Below are 25,535 nucleotides of genomic sequence, written 5' to 3'. Positions count from 1 at the left end.
AAAATAATAAGCCGGATCCAATTCGAAGATTAAGGAACAACGCAATCAGCAACATTAACTGAATTAGATAACTTTAGCTTAGCGTATAACTCCGTTACACATTAAACGCGCATGCGCACAAACATATTCGCAACTGTAAGGGTCTTACGCGCTCTCGTAAATGCTTGTGCGCATGCGTGAACACGACGCATGCGCAGAAAGTTTGTAGCTTTGAGGTCCGGATTATGGGTGTCCGAATTAACGACTTTTGACTGTATTACTTAAAGATGTGTTATATGTGCCTGAGTTGAACGGTCAATTAATATCTGTGAAGAATATTCAAAAAGCAGGTTACAGTGTAATTTTTAAGAATCATGTAGCTGTTATTGAAAAGAGGAATGAAAAATTTGAGTTTGCTAAACTCAATGAGAAAGGACAGTATGTGAGTCAATTTGAACCTGTTAAACATACATTGCAAATCACAGTGCAGAATTATGGCACAGGCGCATGGGGCACTCATCTCATAAAATATTAAAAGAAATGGGTTTGCCAGTATCTGAGTCACCTTCAAGCTTTTGTGAAGAGTGCATATTGGCAAAACATTCCAACACTCCTATGAACAAAGGTCCTAGAAGCAGAGAGCATGTGCCAATGAGAATGGTACACACTGACATATGTGGTCCCATTGATCCACCCACTAGGGAAGGTGAAAAGTATTTTGCTACAATCATAGACGATTTTTCTAGATTTACTGAAGTGCATCTCTTAAAGCACAAAAGTGACATAAATGAAGTGTTTAAATTGTTCCTAAAGCAGAATTCTGATGTCTACAAGATTTGGTGTGATAATGCCAAGGAATACGTGTCTGGTGAACTAGCTCGTCATTGCAAGAAAAATGGTGTTATGATAGATCCTGCTCCTCCATATTCACCTCCATTAAATGGTGTGGCTGAGAGAGCCAACAGATATCTTTTAGAGAAGGCCCGTGCTCTAATACGTGAAGCAAAGCTTTCTAAATCCTTCTGGGGCTATGCTGTACAGACAGCTGCATATCTGAAGAATAGAATTCCAAATCAGACTGTTGAAAATGTACCTTATAAGCTCAAATATGGGAAGCCGCCTGATTTGAATATTATTAAGGTGTTTGGATCTGATGCATACATGAGAGTTCATGATAACTTAAGAAAGAAATTGGATACAAAATCAAAAAAGATGATTTTTATTGGATACTCTACCATGGGTTATCGTTTACTGGACCCAGTCACAAATCATGTTGTGGTTTCTCGAAATGTGTTGTTTAATGAAGAGAAAAAGAAATGTATCTCAGTTCAAGATGATTTTTCCATAGAAAGTAGAGATACTGCTAAAGATGAAGTAGTATATGATTCAAGTGATGTAGAATCCAGAAATCTTGAAGAAAGTCATGAAGAAATTACTAGGCAAAGAAGAAATATAAAATTACCTGTAAAGTTGAATGATTACTTTGTGTATGAAGCTAATGTGGCAACTGTTGATACAGTAACATATGAGGATATAACATCATTGCCAACAGAAGAGCAAGTCCTATGGAGGAAAGCCATGGATGAGGAAATAGCTTCTCTTAATAAAAATAAAGTGTGGGAGTTAGTCAACTTGCCAAAGGATGAAAAGCCAATATCCTGTAAATGGGTGTTGCGCATCAAACGAAACAAAGTTTACAAAGCTAAATTGGTTGCTCGTGGCTTTGAACAGAAGCCAGGTATTGATTACTTTGAGACCTATGCTCCTGTAATTAGTACATCATCACTTCGACTTGTGCTGGCTATCATTGTTCAAAAGAATCTTGAAATCTATGCATTAGATGTAATTTGAATTTCTGCATTTCTGAATGGTGATCTCCAAGAAACAATCTACATGGAACAACCAATGGGCTACAGTGACAACAGTGGTCGTGTGTGCAAGCTTCTTAAGAGTCTTTATGGACTTAAGCAAGCACCGAGGCAGTGGTTCAAGAGATTTACTGATTTTATAATTCTGTTAAACTTCCAACAACTTAACTGTGAAGCATGTACTTTTGTAAGAAGAACTAAACAGAGTGAAATATTTATTGTGCTGTATGTGGATGACTTGCTAATTGCTGGTTCTAATGATTCAGAGGTAAAAATTGTGATTGAATTACTTAGAAATGAATTTGAGATGTCCAAGGCTGAAGTTGCAAATGAATTTCTTGGAATAAGTTTTGAATATTCACAGAACAAACTTACTTTAGGCCAAAAATCTTATGTTGAAAATTGTTAAATAAGCCATCATATACTCCTCTAGTGCCTAAGTCAACTTCATCAAATTTTGTGAATGGTGAAAGATTTCATGGCCCTTATCGTGAACTTGTAGGTGCTTTGCTGTATCTGTCTATGACAACTCGTCCTGATATTCTGTTTTCTGTGAACTGTCTGAGTCAGATACAAGAACAAGGCTGGTCTGAAGCAAATTCTTCAATATTTAAAAGAGACATCTGAATTGAAATTATTATTTTGTAATAATCATAGAATATAATAGTGTTGATATTATGTTAAATGTTTATGTTGATGCTGATTGGGGGTCAGATACAAATGATAGAAAATCTATTTCAGGGTATATTATTTTCTTTAATGATTGTCCTGTAACTTGGTCTGTTAAAAAGCAAACATCTATTGCTCTGTCCTCTACTGAGGCAGAAATTTTGGCTTTAGCAAAAGCTATTCAAGACCTAACTGTATTTTATAATGTATCTAAAGAAATTTTAGGAGTCGACAATATTAAAGTTTCAGTTTATGAGGATAATCAGTCTGTAATTAAAGCAATATTGAATGAAAGTTATTGTGCTAGGCTAAAACATTTGGATATTAAATTAAAGTATATTAGGGATATTGTAAAATTGTACGATATAAATCTCGTATATGTTTCTAGTGAAAATCAGTTAGCTGATTTGTTTACAAAATGCCTGCCTAAACCAAGATTATGCTATTTAAGAGATAAATGTAAAATAATATGTGATTAAGGGAGGGTGTTGAGAATAATCACACGCACTCCCCGTTCTTGTTTTAATGTCCTGTATTTTAACCGTAACTGTTTTATACTTTTGCTTAGGTTGATCTGGCAACGGTTGTAGTAGTTCTTGGTCATGGTTTGATATGTAGAAACGTGCCGTGCCATGTGGGCGGTAAATTCCATCTTTTAATAAAACCTCTACTTAATTATCATCGGCCTCTGATTCACCTTTTTTTAAATCTTTACATACATAAAACTATAAATCAGTTGACATGCATTTAATAAATAATAAAAAGGGAGGCCATTCAGCACTTTTACAACATGATTAAGAATTTCTACAGCAAAACAACTTTATAATCTTAAACATTAAAAAAAAAAAAAAAAAAAAAAAAAAAAACACCCTAATATAAAATGAAATTTGTATTCCCTTTTTTGTCCTCAATTACTGCACAAGAGCAGAATGACTACTGATAGTGATATGTACTATGATAAAATACCGTACCTACAATGCGGAGACATGCTGAAAAACACAGTAAAATGCGATAATGTCTCATTTTCTAGTTATCCTGATAAGAAGTAATATGACAGAAACTGATCCATGATATCAGCTTCTTTCATAGATCTATCATGGGCCTTGAAATTACATTTTATATTAGGAATAACTAATTTTCCTTTCACGTCATTTTGTTTTTTCACTTGTCTTAAAAAGCACTTCAATCTGAAAATAATTAATTAAATCTACCCAACAAAAGCCCTGGCATTTCATTTACACCACATCAAACTCTTTTAAAATTATCAGTTGATTATATTTAAATCACAAAATACCAAAATGTGGCTTGAAACAATTATTTGAATTTTTCCATAAGCAATAAAATACTTAAATCATTTCAGATACATTTTAAGCCATTATACTTTGGGTAATATCTAAATTTTAAATAACCTAAGTAATTAAGATGAATGACTTTTGATGTCAAGTAAAGTATTGCCGAGTCAATTTGAGAAAAGTTGAAAATTAGCTCTCCTGCCAATTCTCACCACAAATTTTCATTCTTTTCAAATTAACTTTATAGGTCTGTGTTTCCAATATTAAAATGTGAAGAATACTCGAAATATACAATCTTATCATAAATTCCGTTTAAGTACAATGTACAACATTTTCCATTAATGGAAACTTTCGCAAAAATAATAATAATAATAATAATAATAATAAATAAATAAATAAATAAAATAAAACAAAATAAATAAATAAAAATTTAAAAACAATTATTTCCGAATTCTTAGACTTATATTTGAATCATATTATCATTTGAACAAATATAAATAAACACAATGCATTTCAGCTTTACACTGAAAATGGACATTGATATAAAGTAAGAAGAAATAGCCCAGTTTACAAATATTTAAATAACAATTTTTTTAAATGCCAACCGGAATTACTTTATTTTTCTCATGAACAATAAAACACCCGATAATTGCAACCAAATTTTAAGCTGTTATAATTTGGAAAGCATCTCAATTTAAACAATTGTCTCTAACAAATCAAGAAAGAAGACTTTTTGTCATAAACTTCCATTCACCCATTTCCTAATTTAAAAATAACTGCTTCTTTTGATGGAAATGGGAAATCAATGGGACGCGCGAGTTAATCTATTTATAAAAATTATGTATAAAAAAATTTACAATAACTGTGATACGAAGTTTAATAATATATACCGGAAACAAATGCTACACTTATTCTTCCAGTGGTCAATATACACTGGTGTGCAAAAATTATGGATGAAGTCGAAAAATTAGCATATCAGCTGAACGAAGAGGCAGAGCGGACAGAAAGACCAATCAGGAGATTAAGTAAGGTGATGTATGGTAGCACATGCGCAGATATGCAGGTAGACATAATGGGGGAGTGTCTGAGTAGTATAAAGCATGTTGTCAGTGCAAGATCAGTATTTCTGGCAAAGAGATTGCACGCCGTATAGCAGTTAAAATCACACCGAGTTGCTGCCTCAGCGAGAAATGGCGAATAATCAATCTGTTGACATCTGAATGCTTTTACACGAGGTCGAATCATTGGGAAGTTGGAGGAAGGCTGCAGTGTGACAAGTGTGGCTGCAGAGTTCGGTATTGCTCACAGCATCGTTTCACGACTTTGGAGACAATTTCAAACTACAAGAACAGCTATCCGGGGGTTTAGTAGTGGTCGTCCACGAGGAACCACACGCAGATGACTGGTATATTGCCTTACAGGCCAGAAGAAACAGGCGGCAGACAGCGGGAGAAATCGCTAGACACAGGCGATTGGACGACCGATATCGCGTTTTACCGTGGCCAGAAGACTGCATGATGGTGGTCTGTTTGCACAACGCCCTGTACGGTGTGTACCTCTAACGCCTGCCCATCGGAGAAGGCGTTCTCTGTGGTGCCGGGAACACTGAAATTGGAGAGACAATGAATGGGGACGAGTACTCTTTACAGATGAGAGGAGATTCAGTCTGAGTAGCGATTCTCATCACATACTCATCTGGAGAGAGCAGGGAAGCTGCAATCATCCCTCGAACATCATTGAAAGGGACAGGTATGGAAGTGGCGGTGTTCTCGTTTGGGGAGGCATCATGCTTGGTAGTCGTACAGACCTTCATATCTTCGTCGCAGGTTCAGTCAGGGACCCGTTATTGTAACAAGATTCTTCTTCCATATGTGCGTCTTTTTAGAGGCGCTATGGGTCCGCAGTTCCTTTTCATGGACGACAATGCACCATGTCATCGCACAGTAGCTGCCGAACAGCTCTTAGAGAGTGAGGATATTGAACGTATGGATTGGCCAGCACGATCTCTGGATCTCAATCCCATCGAGCATGTATGGGATTTTCTAGGCAGACGCTTAGCAGCTCGTACCTTACCACCAGTAATGATTCCGGAGCTTCGATTGGCGCTGCAAGACAAATGGGCAGCAATGTGTCAACAACTCATTGACACCCTCATTCTCAGCATGGGCAGACGCTGTGAAACCTGCCTAGCAGTCAGGGGAGATCGTATCCCCTATTAAAGACCGGATGTTTCTTGCTGGACACCCATCACAGGGATGTTTCGGCCTTCAGTCGCATTGCGCTCCATGCTACTTTTTCAATAAAGCTTCTTTTTATCCCTCTGATTTCTCTTTTAGTAAATGTTGCTTACATTACTCATGTCCTTACGTATTGGGGATCTTACGGTATTAAATGTGTTGATTTGGAAAGCTTTTGTACAAATTTATATTGAAAAAACCGTCTTGTCCTTAATTTTTGCACACCAGTGTATTTAAAGATGATTGAAATTTGGCATTTTTTTGCTCTTCCAGGTTTTACATAATTTTTCATGGTTTTGTGTTATTTCAATCTGTTTCTAAGCACTGAAATTGAACATCTATTTTTTGTGGGGTATAACAATATAAATGCTTTTACATATGGTACAGAAAAAAACACATTTAGCAAATATCAAATTTTACAGTCCTAAGTGATGTACAAAGACAGATGACCAATCAACATATCTGACACATTCAATATTTTGTAGATAATCTACCTCAAAAAGGACAAAACTATGCACTAATTAACAAATTCCAAACTATTCTTGATTATTAAAAGTTCACTTAACAATTTTTTCAGCTAGCTTGATGCACTATATTAATCCTACGCAGAAATTTCTGTTTGCAATTTTACAGCATTTCAGAAATTATAAATTTTAATACTTACAAAAATACCATTAGCTTAGTTAAAATGTTACTACATTATTACAGATATTAGTTTGCATACTTTTAATTTTCTCCTTGCATTAAATCGTTTTAGCTCTTCTACAGTTGTTGAAAGATGTCTTTTAGGAGCACACTGCTCTCTGCCCTGTAAGGAAAAAACTAAGAACTAATTCTAAAATATTAAAACTATTGAACCACAAATATAAGATGATTAGTTAAAATGCATTTAAATTCTTTTCATATGAGGAAAATAAAATCAGGTTGTCAGTTACTAACACAAGGTTTTTGCTAATAGCTAAATTGTTTCTTATAATATGAAAAAATAAATAATAAAACACATTTTTTAGAAACATGTACGCTTGATACAGAAAAACTGTTACTTTCTGGGAGAAAAAAAAAATCCTGTTTCTTGAAAATCAATGTTCACATATATTTTGTTCATCTTAATGTCTAACTACAATTAACAGTATTAACTGCTGTTCATATAGTGTACATTGGATGGGTAAACAATTTTCAACATACATTAGTCATTATTGATATAGATACACTAATCATTACGCATTCATGTCCAAAATTACCTTTACATGCACGAAATCACAGATTTATTTGAAACTGTGAATTATAATTCTACAAATTCGTGTGCAATGATACATAAACACACACATAACATCATAACATATAGACACAAAAGAAAAAAGTTAAAATGTCATCTCCTATCACGTTTACACACACATCGCTATGTGCTTTCTGTTAGAAATAAACTTTATTTTATTTTTATGATATTACATCTGCCAAAGCAATGCTATAATTATACATTCTATGTTCCTTAATATTCATGTGTAGCTCCCTTTTTGATTTTTGCTGAATGGCAACAGTTTCAGTAAGTCAAATTAATAAACATGTAATGTGCATTTGTGATTTGCTTTTTTCTTTCTACTATATTACAACATACATCTGCCATTTAAGTAATTCCTATCACTTTCATGTTGGTTATAACACTGCTAACCATAATTTGGTGAATTTTCCAGTCCTTCAGCATTGTGGTCTTTAGCATATTCACATCTCTACGAGGGAACATCTCAGAGCAGTGCTTTCCCAAGGTACTCCCATAAATTCTCTATCGAATTAAGATCAAGAGATTTTGCTGGCCACTGTATTCGCTCAGACTTCATGTTCAAGAAATTTGTGAACAAAGTTTGCTCAATGTGAACAAGCACATCGAACAATCCATTAAAAAATTCAGATTCCTATGCACCTCTGAAAAGTCTTACATACATTGCTAAGACCTCATACAGATATCTCTAGCTGGTCACAGACCCCATGTTGAAAAAGTGTAAGGATGTATGCCCATTTGATCAGTATTCCTGCCCATACCGTCACATTTGCATTACCAAAATGGTCACATTCCATAATGTTCGAAGGAATATTTGTTTTTCTGACTCCCTTCAGATGTAAACACGGCTAGAATAAGATGTTAAACTAAACTTCAGTTCATCATGAAAAGAGAACATGGGATTATTGGAGTTCACTGCAGTTCTGATGTTTTTTGTGTTAATTAATGGGTCTTCTTTTTTTTTTTTTTTTTTTTTTTTTTTTTTTATGTAGACAGTGAAACATGTAACCTTGGCTTTTTGGTATAAAAGCCTAATTCATGAAGCCTTATGTTATATAGTTTGCAGTAATATAACAATTCCAGTGGCAGCTGCAGAAAACTTAACTGTTTAGAAGTACACATTCAGCTACAATGAGCAGTTATTGCCACAGATCAATCTTGAAAAGCAGTTGCTTACGACCTTTTCCAGTCTTCCTTACAGCATATACAGAATTCTAAAATTCTTTCCATTGCAAAAAGACTGTCTGTCTTGAAATATTCACACATCTCACTGCTTCGATAACTGTCTGCAATATTTCTTAGCTGCCGGCCATTCACCATTTGACAAATTTTTCCAAATGATATTTCAGAGCCATAACAAATTGGCTCTGAAATATCTGAGTCTTTTTGCACTGAAATCAAAAGTTATATTTCAGATACAGCTCATATATAGCTGATATCACTCAGATAATCACTTTGTGCAAAGCACTTTATTCACCATCAAATAATAAGACCTTAATTTATAGATCAGAAAACTGCCTGCAAAAATGGATTACATCGACTGAATATTTCATGAAGTATCATTATTTTGGAGGATCGAAAGATAAATTTGGACATGAGTGTATAATGATTACACATAGAAAGCAGATGACAGGAGTTATGTAATTTATATACAGAAGTAGGAATTTAAAAAAAAATGGTTTCCTTCATCAACTTCTTTACATTTTTTTCCCTATAAGATACAGCATATAAAATAATCATAATACAAATAATTACACACAAATAACTTAAAGATATCAATTAAACTAAGACTATGAACAACAATTCTGAAAAACAAAATGGGTTATTAGATTTATTTTAATATTTTATGTAATACAATTACTTTTAATTTTACAATTACAAACAAGTTTTGAGGAAAAAATTACAGATTCTACGTGCACAAAAGTCCAGTTTAAATTAATGTCAGGGCTCGCTTGATTTATTGATGCAATGTTTCAAATATTTACCATAAATTTTTTTAACCTTACAAGGTATTTCTCCCGCTTTCCTAGTGTGCCTTCGTGGTGCAGTGGTTCTGCATGCTGGAACGATATTCCAGAGGTCCGTGGTTTGATTCTCAGTGAAGGCTTTGCTAATTTTTCATCTTGCCTGCTTCAAAAAAAAAAAAAAAACCCTTATGTCTCTACAGTGGCGCCCGAATTCAAAGGGTGTTGGATGATGGTTCTCCACACCCAGGATTTGGCAATTGGTTCCCCTAAAAACCCCAGTCGCCTTTAAAAGGGGAAGTATATAAGGCATTTCTCCCACCTTCCTAGCATGCCTTCGTGGTGTAGTGGTTCTCCATGCTGGGCCAGTATTCCAGAGGTCCATGGTTCAATTCCCGGCGAAGGCAATTGCTCATTTTTCATCTTGCCTGCTTCCAAAAATAACTAATGTCTCTACAATGGCGCCCGAAATAAAAAGGGTGTTGGATGAGGATTCTCCACACCTAGGATATGGTGACTGGGTCCTCTAAAACCCCAGTCGCCCTTTAAAAAGGGGAGTACATAAGGTATTTCTCCCACTTTGAGTGCCTTCGTGCTGTAGTGGTTCTGCACGCTGCGCCGGTATTGCAGAGGTCCCTGGTTCGATTCCCGGCGAAGGTGTTGCTAATTTTCCATTTTGCTTGCTTCCAAAAAAATTACCAAATGTCTCTACAACCTAATTCTCAAATCTTCAGGTTTTTCATAGTAAATTATTGACTTGACTAAAGCCTGCTCATACTAAGAAAGAAAAGCCAATAATGTTGTTCGGTAACAACTTTTATTTTGGAATATTTCTCTATAGTGACTTTTAAATTCCACAAATTAACATACACATGCATTTTGAATAAGATTTGTACTTGAACATCCAAGTTTAAAAACTATTTTCCGTGTGGAAAACACATGTCTGAAGTTGGTACAGTCAAAAGTCGTTAATCCGGACTCGTCGGGGCTTCGGTGATTCCGGATTATAGATCATCAGTTTAAATCTCGTAAAATGGCATGCAGAAATTCTAAAATTAAAAATATCAAAGGGGAATTCATGAAATAAAGAACAATTATGATCTAAAGGGTATCAAAATTTACAAAAAAATAAAGCTTAATATTTATTTGTTTACATTTTTAAACATTTCTTTCAATGTAAGTTGCTTAAGTTGCTTCGTTTTATGTGATAATACTTTCTCTTTAATTCTATAAACTGACATAATTTCTTGTTCAGTTACAAAGTTCCGCTGTTCAAGTCCCGTAATTGCTGTGCCGAGAATACCGACTAACTCGTCAATCGAAATTTTTTCGTTTTCACTAACCTCTCTGTCATCTTCTTCATATCTTTATCCATTTTTTGCAGCAATTCCACTTTTTGTTTGATGGACATCGAAACATACTTACGTTTTGTAGATCCTTTGGGAGCTCCAGCATCGGAAATTCTATTTGACATAATCGAAAGTTCAAGTTTACTTTTATAAAATTGCTCTTGCAGTCTGAAAAAAAGTAATAAGCCGGATCCAGTTTGAAGATTAAGGAACAACGCAATCATCAACATTAACTGAAATAGATAATTAGATAATTTTAGCTTATACTGTCCGTTATATATTAAACGCGCACGCGAAAACGTATTCTGCACTTGCGCACACGCATATGCACAGTCGTAAAGGTCTTAAGTCACATCCACACGAGGACGCTCGCGACGTAGTTGAGCATGTTCCTAAAACGTACTCGCTGTACCTCCTGCTGTGATAGCTGCTTCGCTGCTATTGGTTAGAAGAACATAGATGTAACATGGAGCTTTCGACGTCATTTCTTTAGTCACGTGGTAAAGCTTTTCGAGCCCTTGTAATAAAAACCTTTTATGGCGTACAGCAGTTATGTTTTAATCCTTTAAAAAAATCAGTTAAGAAGTCAGAGGTGATTTTATGTACAACTGAATTAATTCATATGTTAATATATATTTTTACTTTATGCAATACACACTTGAGAAATACCGGATCATTACAAAGGAATGAAAATGTGTTATTTGCTTGAGAGGGTTATATCCATATTCTATTTTGCTAATGGAATGTTGAAAAAACAATATTTAACATAGTGTATTAATGTTTTATCGTGATACAACTACATTTTTAAGAACAAGATTAAAAAGCTTACAATCATCTAAATTTATCTGTTTTCACCCTGAGATGATATCCCAGGAAAAATATTGTTAATGATGGACTAGATCAAAGTAGTGATATAGAGAAAGCACACGTGGGATCTTTTCCTTTACTGAATAACATCTGCCAGTCAATTTACAGCAAAATATATATGCCTACATTGTCATTTACATTATCTATTTCTACTTCATTACCTTTTTTTTTTTTTCCTAAAGATGGGGATGATCTAGTGTGCCAAATTGCATTTTGAATGTATTTTAAATTTACCATTAATATTTTAAACTATATTTTGCACCAATATTTATGTTTGCTCTCCCATTAAGAGAAATATGGAAATAAGTTTTTGTATTTAAATATAAGTTATTAAATTAAAATTCCTGTGTTTACTTCCATCTTTAACAAGAGCCATAAAATATATGGAATTTACATTCTTACCACAGATGTGGAAAGTCATGAACTCATTGGCAACTTTGAAGAGCATTTGCAAACTAGTTGGTGAGTTAGGAGAGGGATGTTTGTTTGCATATCTTTAAATTTATTTCAACGATGCATCCACCACCAGCTATTGTTTTACATTCTTCTTCTTCAAAACAAGACATGCACAATTCTAGGCTTTTTTTCACTGTTGTTCTCCTTATAAATCTTTTTAGTAAAAAAAAAATCAGAAAATTGCAAAATTTTGGCACCAGAATCCTAAAATGAGAAAGGAAAGAGAGGCATGTGATGCCTTTTATGTTGTATGCATGCAGAAAGCTACGTCGCCAAAGATTTTACCGGAGACAACAGAAACTGCAGTATGTGGTCCACCCCAATGCTGAAGTACTGAAATTCCCATAGGAGGGATCGTAATCTGCAATCACACTGGTGAAAATATCTGGAGAAGTGCTGTCTGGGAGAATGCTATGTGTATACTTGGGTTGCCACATAAGTTATTTTTAGTGACATGTGTAGCCACATAAATTTTTCTTCGCAACATGGTTTAGACCATCAATACTTTTTCACAGCATTCTGGTGAGGTTCAGGAAATTAGAAAGTACCAAAAGTACAGTTAAACCATGTATTAAAAGTTATTTGTATAATAAATATGGCTTTTTCTCCTGTCTTCAATAATGTTATGCTTTTAATGGCCGCCAGTGTTTTATGATTACAACAGTTATTTATATTAATGTTAACCCCCCAAAATATTAAATCACTGTGGAAATCTACAAATTAGAGAAACTACAATTATCATTTTCTTCTCATATTTGATCTAAGATAGAGGTTCTCAAACTTTTGGCTAATGAGTACCATCTAAACAAAAATTGAAAATCTTTATTATCATCACTACAAAATACTACTACCACTACCACTCTTGAACAAAGCTCAGATCGCATAAATTTACAAGTGTTAGAGAAAAAAATCAGGATGTTGGGGTTTTAATTTTTGAATTTAATAGTTAAAAATACTTTGCTTCTTTGCGTACCACTGGTTGAAAACCCCTGATCTAAAGAAATGCCCCCATGTTGTTTAGATTCATCCACACTCATTCCGCAAACTAACTGTGGCAATTTTTACATTTGTGTCCATTAACAGTCATATGGTAACTGCATTAAGTGTTAATATTAGTAGAACATATTCGCTGCACTGATGATTTTCAGACTCTTTCTCAAATGTACACATATCTACTAATAATTTATTCATAGTAAATCATTGACAGAAGATTTTACTCTTTGATTTTACTTACTACACATTTTACCTAACTTGTTAGCTTTTATGCACTTTTCTAACATACATGTACACATAAGTTTACATATTTCCTAATTAATATTTCTTTTCCTTTATTCAGCATTTCCTGAAAAACTAGTATTGCTGTTTGGTGTTTGCTATTAATTTTTCATTAAAATGCATGCATAAGTTTTTTTTTTTTTTTTTTTTTTTCTTTTCTTCTCAGAATTTTACTTCTCATGATGAATAAGCATTATTTCGATAAAGTTGGAAAATTGGATCTAGGAAAATATAAATTTTGTCCAGTTTTGTCAGACATCATTCTAAATCTCAAAACAAAGCTATAGCACATTATTTCAGAGACAATTTTGATTAAAATCTGTGCAAAATAACATCAACAAGAGAAATTATCCTAGCTGTATCTAAGCAAATTTTCTGTGATACATATTTATGTAGGTATAATATATTTATGATATATTTTATTATAAGGATTAAGAGTTTTACTAAACATGCATCACTATTACCTAGCTCCATAATTAAAGCCACAAAACATTCGTACGCTAATCTTAGGCAGGTCATGGCTGGCTTTGTCTTTCATGTATTTTCTAATCGGAAAAGCAGATATGAGACAAATATCATTTAGTAAGATAATCTACATGAGAGCATCTACAAATACTTGCCAGAACTAATTACCTTTTAAAGGTACATTAAAAGCATGATGTTATGAAGAAGAGAAAAGTTCTACAAAGCACAAAAAAAAAAAAAAAAAAAAAAAAAAAATCTAGAGTACAAATTAGCAGGAAATCCAGCCTTAGTCCTATGAAGCTTTATTACAGCATTATTAGATTTATCGTTTTAAACTCTAATTAATTTACTCAGAAAAAATATTTGGCTAATCTTTGGAATATGGTAACAGGTAGTTTGGCGATTCTATTAAGAAAATTTATATTCTCATCATTAAGAAAAATATATTGTTTTAATATGTTTTTATATTGCTGCTTCATTTTACACAATACATTACTTTATGAAGCCAAATAATAGATACGCAAGCTTTAGTTAAAAATCAATTGTGTAAACCATGTTTTGAGATTTTAATATATAATTAGGTGCTTTATTAGTGTTGGAAACAAGATTTTGTAAATAATTATTTTCTTTTCACAAGACATGCTGTATTTTTGTGTTAAATCTGGCTGGTATTTTCATGATGTTCACTGAGCACTGCTACTAAAGCATTAATTTTATATCATTATGTACAATGGCAAATGGTATGAGGACAACTAAATGGTTAGTCAATAAGACAGTGATTATTTCTGGTGCTTTTTATTAAATCAGATCTGTAGATTTCATAAGCATAATAAAATCTGAGATAGAGCTAATAATTCATCACGAATCAACCTGACTGCTTTATGTAATCTTAAACAATGCCTGAGACTTATGGAATAGCTACTTTAATGAGGAAGTATCGAGTGTCTAATTTTACAGCTGATATCACTCAAAACAGTTTTATGTATCTTATCATGCACATGAAGTATATCATGATGTAAAAGTTTTGCCCAACAAGATGATAATGTAAATCGAGCCTCCAGCAATGGACACTTCACATTAACAGATATACCCCATTAATAGACAGTTCCTTATTTCCTTGATTTCGAAGAAGAGAACTATTGTACACATACCTAGTGATCCTGTAACTGTCCAGTAGTGGGTGGTTTTACTATACTTCAGTTTGTTGTAATGAGCATACATGATGCCATTAATTATATCCTCAACGATACCCTGCCACTACGATAATAAAAAACTGCAGTTGCTTATCTTAGTGTCGAACTTAATTTCCCATCTGTGAAAATATTAATTTGATCCAATACACTCTGATATTGATAAAACAAAGTATCATGCACATATTTCATGCGAATATAATTATTTTTGCTTTGTATATATTGCTAATGTTTACTTCAGGACAATCTGGCTATTATGTAATTGTAAGTCACTTTGTTTTTTAATTGCAATCTACTGGTGGGAAGAGTATAAAAGAAAATCGGGGAAAGTGCAGATTCACACACTGCTTAGTGTGTTTTTAAGAATTGCAAAAAATCGGTATCCATCAACCTATTTTCACTTAAAAATATTCCCAGAATTGCACAAAAATGGCATTGCGCACTCCCTTGAATTTATCTATGTACACATTGACCTATTTTCATTTAAAAAGTCAAGTAAGTATTTAAAGTAAAGAAAATTGATAAAAATCCAATTCTTCTAAGTAAAAAGCCAAAGTAATGGACACCATGCTGATAAGTCAAGGCTGATGCAAATGTTGATGCACCATACAAGCAGATAATAGGCGTGCTGCAAACATGCCCATTTTCTGACTAGTCCGTGATGTGGTTGTCAGTTTCACAGGGTTAACCTCACAATATGTCTGTCCTCTGGGACGTTAGTCATAGGTGTATGCCGTTCAGTATAACCCTCAGCACTCCATTGATGCCATATTCGCGTAACAGTGGTTGGATGTCGACTAGTGCAACAGGCGATATCACAGAACAATAATCACACTCTCGATAGCCAAAAATCCTGGCTCTATCGAATTCCGACACTTGCTGGTAAGCATTTCAAATTATTATTCAAGGCATTACATGATATTCTGAGCAAATTCCAACTTACAATGTGCTTTCTGAATGAAAACGCCACTACAAAACTTTTTGAAATTATTAATTCATCATGCCAAACTCTACCTAGAAATATCATAATGACTGTTTCCAAGTTTTTGAACGCTTATTTTTTTCCTGTTATTCACATAGCTTAGTATGCAACTGAATACCCACATCCAAATCTGAAACAATGTTTTTTGATACATTATTGGTGACAAAGTAATATTCTAGTTTGTCTTTTTGTACCTTTTTAAAAGGCGGGCATCATCAGAAGTTGATCTATATTTTTAAATGATTGAAAACAATACTCTTTTTCAGAATATCGGTTATTACTGTAAATATTAACAGCCCTCCATTTTATAATTTTGGTTCTAGAAAATATTAACATACCAATGAAATATTAAAAGATTAAACCGTTTTGCCAAAAATTTTCAAAAATACAAAACGAGTCTTGTTTTATTATAAAATAAATAAAAAAAATCCCTTTATGTCACCCCCAAAATTGAAACTCTTATCTTAAATCAAAAATCTCTTTCATTATCTCACAACTTCTGATATTTGAAAATCTAAAGTACAATAATAAATACTTTTATGCTCCAGTAACGAAAATTTTTTTTTACATATTCATATATTTCGTTTGACGAAATTTGTCTTCCTAGTAAATATATATTATGCCGTCCAAATAAAATACTTTAAGCATTATGTCTGAAGAGCTTTATGCTCTATATTCTTTACCAGCTGTACCTTTTTATTAATTTGGAATTGTATATGCATACAAAATTTATTATGTTTCATACAGCACTTCTTCAGAATCCATGCAATCAGCTTGTCACGTGACCAAACAAGTGACGTTATTACATAGCAAGCTGATCAGCCAATAGTGATTCAGCATTTTCTCAGCAGGGGGTACAGGGGGTACAGTGAGTACGTTTTAGGAACATGCCGTAGTTGACGCAACTTTTTTGACGCCGGTGTAAATTCGCGTGATGCAGAAGACGTAAAACTGAGTACGTTACTGTTCAGCTTTTTCGCCCGCGATGCGCGCGTATAGCCAATAGCCGACCGAGTTCTTATCACATGTCATAATCAGAAAACCTTCTTGCTTACCCGTTTCAATATGGCATCAGAACCACACAGAGATGAGTTTTTGCTTAGAAATATCATAACTGTATACAGTAATAAAATTATCTGCATTGTTCACGCCATCTTCAGATTTCTCAAACCGTATATATTGGTATAAATTTAAAATTCTTATTAAAGGGAAAATCTGTATATTTTTAAAGTAATGATCTGACCAGTATATCCATATGTTTCACCTATTTATAACACCGTAAGTAGTAGGAACCTAAATAAATTACAGTTTCTACGAAATCAAAGTTTCGGCCTTACAAAATTCTCCTTAATTATTATAAATATTGGTTACATCATGTGTACTAAAAAGCTCTATAAATAGCCCAATATTAAATACACCAAAAACTAACTTCAGCAACATAACAACTTCTAAAATAAAGCAGTTGACTGTGAAAGAGTATTCAATAAAATACAATTACGAAATTTTGGACGAAAGTTACAACTTGTGTCATACAGCAATCATTTATTGAAATTTAATTAAATTACCTTTGCAGCGACTTCTAATTGTTACATTATTTTTCACAAACACTGCTATCACAGATAGCTGAGTGGTCAGCGTGCTGCTTTGCAAATGGAAAGGTGGCGAGTTTGAACCTTACCCGTAGATAGTATATAATTCAATTAGTTTTTCTCATTTTGAAACTTGTTTCTTATATTTAATCATGAATAATTATATTCTTATTTTACCTATTATTACTGTTTTCATTTCTTATTTTATTCATTATTATTATTGTTTTTAATTTAGTTTAAAAATGTGCATTGTAAATAGAAATCCTTTGTAATAATATATCTGCATCTCTTTATCTTTAAATTCTCTCTTTATTTTTACTTTATTGCATATTTTATCATGCACATAATTTCTCATAAACTGTACAAAGTTTGAACCTCATTCTAAATTCAAAAATAAATAAAAAGAAAAACAAAAGACCAAGGGAAGGGGAGTTAAAAAAATATAAAGTTGGATTTATTATATGGTGGTTGGTGTATATAAAGAGAATTAAGTAATTTAATTCTCTTTATATACTGTATTCCAAACCAATTTTATAAATCCTAATTTTCATACAATATAGAATCTGCAAGTCTGTCAAACTGGTCAATACTCATCCTGAAGTAATTAAAAAAACAAGTAATATACAAAAAAAAAAAATAAATAAATAAATAAAATAAAAATAAAATAAATAAATAAATAAAATAAATAAAGTAAATTCCTACCTAGGTCCACAAAGAAAAATTTAAAAAATACAAATAAATAAATAAATAAAAATACAAACAGAATTTTTTAAAATTAAAAATTTTAATATGTGAAAAAGCTGTATTAACATCAAGCGTCTTTCACTACAAGTTTAAAAAATTGTATTTGAACTTAAATAAATAAAAAGTAGTAGTAGATGAATAAAAAGCATTTTACGTACTGAAAATTGGAACAAGATATAGGGAGAGTATGAGCTAATAGTAGGAATTTAATAATTCCAGATATTCATTTCGCAAACGAGGCAGTAAAAAAAAATAATAAATCAATCAATAAATTAATTTAAAAAATTCTCTTTGACTAGGTCGCTCTAAATAAATCTTTCGGACCCATTCTTGCCATTTTTTGCGGCTTTGCCTCTGCTTAATAATTGCTCTTGATAGTAAAGTTTCAGCTATAAAAAAAAATTATCTGATTCGGACAACTTGCCGCAAACATACAGAAGCACAGCGAAGTAATAAGACACAGCTCTGTTGACACTACATTACAGCGTCACGTGATTTTTGCGCAAAATAATTCTATTGGTTAGACGCACTCTTCGCAAGCGTACTCATTTGGACGCTTTTACGCTGGTAACGTAAAAGCATGTTCGTCAGCTATGTTTCGAGCGTACTCGTGTGGATGGGCCTCTATGCGCATGTGTAAACGCCTATGTGCATGTGTCAACGCGGCGCATGCGCAGAAAGTTTTTAGCTTTGAGGTCCGGATTATGGGTTTCCGAATTAACGACTTTTGACGGTATATGTTAAAATATCCATGCAGTTAAAATTTAAATGCAATAATACATTTTGATAGCCTTTAAAAACATAAAGATATTAAAATGGGATTGTTCCCCATTTAAATCTATCAATGTAAGATTTGTTTTATGAAAAAACAGTAACCTAAGAGGATTAAAAAGAGGACAAATAATTATGTTCAATGGATAAAAGAAAATTGCATGAACTGCATATAGGTTCATTTCCTCCATTCAGTAAATACTGATGAGTTAATCTTGAATGACTGATACAGAGGCAAGTGAAGAGGACTTCCTCCTTACAATTTCTATTCAATTCCCAACACTGCACCCTGGCTTTTATACATCTCAATTTATTGTTCTCTTGAAACTCCTATAACTTCTGCCATTTATCTAACATTTTGCTTTTGATGACCTTCTGAATATCCTACCGGGAATAGAGTGGTGGACATGCTCAACAGGCCACTTAACTGCAATATCAGCTAATTCATTCCCCTTGATTCCAACGTGTCCAGGTACTCAGCAGTAAATGATGCTGTAACCCTGATTCTTCAAATTTTGAACTAAACAACGTTGCAAATATTACTCTTGTCGAAATTACCAAAAATGTTGTCAGTAATAATTTTTAAATATGTAGACAGTGGGGTATCATATAAACCTTACCTCTTTAACTTGTACATCAGTCAAATCATAGTTTTCCAAAAGTGCCTGTATCTTCAAAGCAAAAGAAGGAATGCAAGAAGTTTGTGTTTGAGACAAAAGATTGTACTGGTCATCAAGGAGAAGTGATCAAACAGGATAAAATGGTTAAGAATTAACTCTGAAGTAGTACTTCAGAGACAACTGTACATGTCTCAGACTTATGGCTCATGGCATTTAACATAAAGACTCTGCACTGGAGACATTCTGAATACACTGCAGCAAATTTACAGAGCTTGGTGAATAGGGTCAATTTTCAGCAATACCAAAGGCCATGCAGGTAATTGTTCCATATTCAATTTTTGATCAAATAAAACATCTATAAATTTGCAGCATGGAATGCTTATCAGCACTCCAAGAGGTATTCATTAAGACCTTCAGAATATTTAATTTCTTAATTCACTTGTTCTTCAGGTTTAATACATGAGGCAAGAAACTGAGCTTCCTGTCAAATATTAGTTCTAGGAACTTAATCTCAGGCACCAACCATCTAGGAGGAGCTCTGGTTCTGGGTGTAAGTTTCATTTACGGCAAAAATGTACACATACTGTCTTCTGATTTGAGAACTTGAATCCACTTCTATTGGCACAGTAATTTGTTTAAACAAACCTGTAGTTGTCTCTGAATGCAACTCATGTCTGAGCTTTAACAACTAATCTAAAGATCATCGACATATAATGCGCCAAGAGCTGGTTTTGGAAGTTCATTATAAATAGAATAAATTTTTAAATTAAAAAGAGTGACATTCAAAATGCACTCTTGGGGAACACCTTCCTCTTGGATAAACTCCTTTGACAACAAAGGGCCTATCTGCACTTGGAAACGTCTACCCATTAAAAAATTCTGCACAAAGAGCTGTAACTGTCTGCTTAATCCAGTGTTATATACATCATGACGTATTCCATACCTCCATGTTCTATCATATGATTTCACCATATCAAAGAAGATGCATACTTAAGAAGTTTCTTTTGAAAAAGCTTTTTGTACAGGTGTTTGAAGAGTCACAATATTATCTGTAGTTGATCTTCCTTTTTGAAAACCACTTTAGTATGGTAATAACAGACTATTTTCTTCTGAGTAGTGAAATTGGGTTATTTGGGAAGCTTTGTTGATAATATTGGCACCCATAGTTTAGCCGTTTAAAGGATCTTATGAGTGAGGGTTTCCACTGCTTTATCTATAGGCATCATATTTACCATATCTTCTGACAACACTGCATGGGAAGTGAACCGATCCCATTTTGCCCGATCTAACAGAAAGCATGCAGGTCTAAAAATGGAATTGGTCCTCTTAAAGATAGAAAAACTGGAAAATGATCACTATTAAAAGGATCATTTCCGACATTAAGAGACAAAAAAGACAGAAGAGGTGAACAAATGCCGAGATCCAAAATACGAAAGTTCCTTGAAGGTTGGTGGAAATATGTTTTCTCCTCATTATTTAAAAGCAGAGGCAGTGAGCATCGATCATACGTTCAATCTGTCTTCAACGTCAGTTAATATTGGCACTTCCCCAAAGGGGATTGTGATTATTAAAGTCACCAAGAATAAGGAAGGGAGTAAAGTAAATAAAGCAGTTGCTCTGTGAGGTAATCTAAGTCTTGCAGATCGATATGTTTGTTTGGAGGTAGATATAACAAACAGACTGAGATTAATGTAGTTATATTTATTTGAATTGCTATCCCCTGCAGATGTGTAGCTAAGTGCCCTATAGAAGCTGGATAGTTATTTGAATTTAAGAGGGCAGCATCTCCACATGCACACTCGTTAAGCACATATACCTCCGTAGTTGAAGTGTTTCACCTGTAGAGAAAGTTATAGAGGGCACTGCACTGCCCATATGTTTAGCTACTTAAAGAGCTTCTGTAGTGACAGAGAGAGAGTGGTTGAGAGAGGTATTAACCAGCTTTCATGTAATACACAAATATGTATATATTACTTGTACATAGTATTTGCTTTATAAAGTAGATTTAGAAGAAAAGAAGTGTTTATTATTTACCACAATATGACGTCAAAAGCCACCGATATGAGTATGGAATTTATAAGTATATTTATTCCACATTTTCTGGTGCCATCTGGCCGTAAGAAAGGTGAGTGATATAATTTCTATTTGTATGCTATTTATCTTTGAAAATTAAAATGAGTTTCGAGGAAACTCTTGAAAGATATAGAAAAATTAGAGGTTCGGTTCGAACCAGCGTACAAAATTGATTAAGAAACTTAAAGACGAATTACAAAACGAAACTCCAAATCTAGAACTGTTGCAGGAATCGCTTTCAATATTAAGCGAGAGAGAAACTAGTTTGTTAAAATATGATAAAGCTAATAATGATCAAAACACTGTGCAAGAATTAGAAACAGAAGTAGAACATTAGAATCAGAAGTAGAATGCAGCAAATCCATCATTAGATGTAAATCGAAAGTTAATAGATACATTCAAAATATTAGTAAAACCGAAACAACTTCACAAGTTTCTGAAATCAAAACAAATTATAATACTAAATTACCTCGCATTACTTTAGAAACTTTCACCGCCGATGCAAATTTACTGAATTTTGGGCTCAGTATAAAGCTGCCATTCACGAAAACAATACGCTTCAAGATGTTGAGAAATTTAACTATTTCAGATCTTTACCCACTGGTTCAGCTGCAAAAGCTATAAGTGGACTGTTATTAACAGGAGAAAACTATAATAAAGCCATCGAAATTATAACTGACAGATTTGGAAGAAAAAAAAAAGGGGGAAAAAATGAGGCTCGTTTGTTGTGGAACAGGAGTCTAGAGCATTTGGAAAATAATTTTGGTTTAGCGAAAAGGCAGTTCAAAAGGGTGCAGTGAGAGTTAAAAAATAAGAGCTTTGTGAGGGAACAATTTATGGAAATAATTAAATTTCAGACACAAAATAACATTATTCAAGAGTGTGAGGATATGAGAGGGGGACATTTTATGCCATTTTGAGCAGTAGTCCGTAAAGATAAAAAAAGCACTCAAGTTTGAATGGTATTTAATTGCAGCAGTTGCAAAAGAGGAAAGCTATCGTTAAAAAATTGCTTAGAAAAAGGCCCGAACCTAAATCCGAATACTTTGGATACCATTCTTGCTTTTTGAAAATTTAAAATTGGATTCTGCGATGACACAGAAAAGGCATTTTTGATGATTGACACAGCAAAGGAAGATAGGCAATACTTAAAATTTTTGTGGTATCCTGACAATAATAGATTATGCAAATGAACAGAGTATTATTTGGATGTAATTGTTCACTATTTTTATTGGATGCGACGATCAAATATCATTTAAATAAATACTCAGAAGCAAACAAAAACTATGTCGAGGTGTTAAATAGCTCATTGTATGCAGATGATTTGTGTTATGGAGTGGAAAGTGTACAGTCAGCTTTCAGCAGAGGCGGTATCTATTCTGAAAGCGCAAGTTTTAATTTGAGAAAGCTAAACACTAATTCTAAAGAGCTGTATGACTTGTAGCTTCAGAATGGGTTGTGTGAAGAAAGTAGGTCTAAGAGAGATAGTAAGTTGAAAGTGTTAGGCTTGGTGTGGAACTTGGAAGAGGATGTTTAGAAAGCAGACATTACAGCATTGCTGAGTAGTTTAGAATCGTTGAGAAATAGTAAAAGATTGGTGTTAAGTACAGCAGCTAAGGTGTTTGACCCAGTTGGATTTATTTCTTTTGTGATGCTAATTATTCTTCCATTTGTGGTGCTAATTAAGAGACTTGTGCAGGAAATATAGGAGAGAGGTTTGGAGTGGGATTCAGAGTTACCAGAAGAGTTACAGAGCAAATGGATAAAGTGGTGCACTGAAGTTGAGGAACTAAACACATTGAAAATAGAGAGATACTACTTTACAGAAGTTCTAAGTAAAGGTCATTTGGTTGAAATTCATATTTTCAGTGATGCGTCAGTGGTGGCATATTTTAGATATAAGAATGAGAGAGGAGAGGTATATACATCATTTATAATGTCAAAGAGTAAGATAGTGCCATTAAAAAAGTTGTCCCTCCCTAAGTTAGAATTGATGAGAACCGTAGTTGCAGCTAGGTTAGGGAAATATTTATTGAAAGTGTTTTAAGGATTTGGTAGGTAGGTTAGTTCTGTGGACGGACTCAGAAATTTGCTTGTGGTGGATAAAGGGGTCAGCGGATGAGTGGAAGCAGTTTGTGTCAAATAGAGTTGCAGAAATACAGGACTGTACTTTGCCTGATAAGTGGAAATATTGTCCAGGGTCGGTAAACCCAGCAGATAAGTTAATTCATAGTGAAACAGCATATGCATTGGTGAAGGATAATAATTGGTGGCATGGTCCATCATGGTTGAAAAATTTTGAAGATCCTGAGCAAAAGTTTAAAGAACAAACTGATACTCAAAATTTGGAATGTTTGAGTACTTACGTTCAAGTGACTGTTCCAGAAGGAGAAACTGCGTTAAACATTACCAAGTTCAGCAGTCAGGAAAAACTGTTGAGGGTTACAGCTTGGATGAAGCGGTTTGTCGCCAAGCTAAGAAAACATACCTGTGAAGAAGGTCCTTTTACTATATTGGAGATTCAAGAAGCTCAGGAATACTGGATAAAGCAAGTACAGAGAGAGAATTATTTTTTGGATATTCAACAACTAGAGAGGAATAATCTAATAACACAAGATTCGAAGCTTTACAGTTTAGCACCATATCTGGACAGTAGAGGTATTTTGTGTGTCAGAGGTCATTTGGAACAAGCAGAATTAAATGATGACAAAAAAAGTTCACCAAACTACTGATATTTAGTGAACACATAAACTTATTCCATTCAGGTGTTATGGCAACATTGTCCACAGTCAGGAATTAATTTTGGATACCTAAAGGAAGACAAGTAGTGAAGAAAATAATTAACGCTTGCCTGGTGTGTAAAAAGTTCGCAGTGAAGCCTGCCAAACAGTTAACGGGTCAGTTACCAAGAGATCGTGTAGTCAAAAGTAATTCTTTCACAGTAGTACATATTGACTTAACTGGAGCGGTTACATAGCCTTATTTACATGCAACATTACTCCTGCTGTACACACTGAAGTGGTTTCAGATATGTCAGCAAAAAGTTTCATTTTTTCATTACTATGTTTTTTTAGCTAGAAGAGGGAGCTGCAAGGTGATTTATTCAGATAATGCCAAGAACTTCCACAGCAGGTGTGAAATAATTAAGGGATTTAAAAGAATCAGGTAGAGCCTAGTGTAAGAGATTATTTTGACATCTGAAGGAATAACATGGAAATTTATACTTGAGCATTCCCCATGGTGGGGAGGATTTTTGGAGCATTTGATGAGAAGCATCAAAGAACCTCTAAAGAAAATTTTAGGGAGAGCATTACTGACTCTTGAAGAGATCTCTACACTATTAACTGAACTCGAGTGTGAGTTAAACAATAGGCCTTTAACATACAAGAGCAACGAGCTGGGTGAACTTAGCCCACTCACACCTTCACAGTTTTTAGTGCCAGGATATGATACATTTCACTTTCCTGAGCATTTTTTGGAAATTTTGAACAAGGTGTCAGACACAGAGACTTTAACTAGACGGAAGCTTTACCAATCAAAGCTCTTAAAATTAACATGGATCAAGTGGAAAGAGGAATATTTACTCCATCTTCGAAATGCACATAACTTTGTTAATCCTACAACTAAGCAGAACCTTAAGACTGGAGATGATGTGTTGGTAGAAGTACCAAAACAATCCAAGTTACTCTGGGATATGGGAGTAGTTGAAGAAGCAATTGTGGGACGAGATGGACATATATGAGCATGCATCATTTGCACACCAAAAGGACATTTCAGAAGAGCTATCCAGCTTCTATATCCTTTTGAAATTTAATTTAGGACATTTAATATCATTTAGAGCTTTTACATTATTATATTATTGATGTAAA

The 25,535-nt window shown here is 33.7% G+C and overlaps 1 protein-coding gene across 1 annotated transcript in view; it reads right to left on the bottom strand.

Moving 5' to 3' along the window:
• The window catches only part of LOC118183902 (peripheral plasma membrane protein CASK-like), a 367,998-nt gene that overhangs the window by 213,836 nt on the left and 128,627 nt on the right, over positions 1–25,535 (bottom strand). Inside the window, exon 8 of the mRNA XM_085807886.1 lies at positions 6,770–6,853. Within this exon, the coding sequence (XP_085664012.1) occupies positions 6,770–6,853 (84 nt within the window). The remainder of the gene's footprint in view (positions 1–6,769; positions 6,854–25,535) is intronic.

This window comes from Stegodyphus dumicola, chromosome X1, assembly GCF_044657685.1.
Source record: "Stegodyphus dumicola isolate Sdum_Otavi_A_Nest chromosome X1, ASM4465768v1".
Lineage (NCBI taxonomy): Eukaryota > Metazoa > Arthropoda > Arachnida > Araneae > Eresidae > Stegodyphus > Stegodyphus dumicola.
This window is presented reverse-complemented; position numbering and strand designations above follow the sequence as displayed.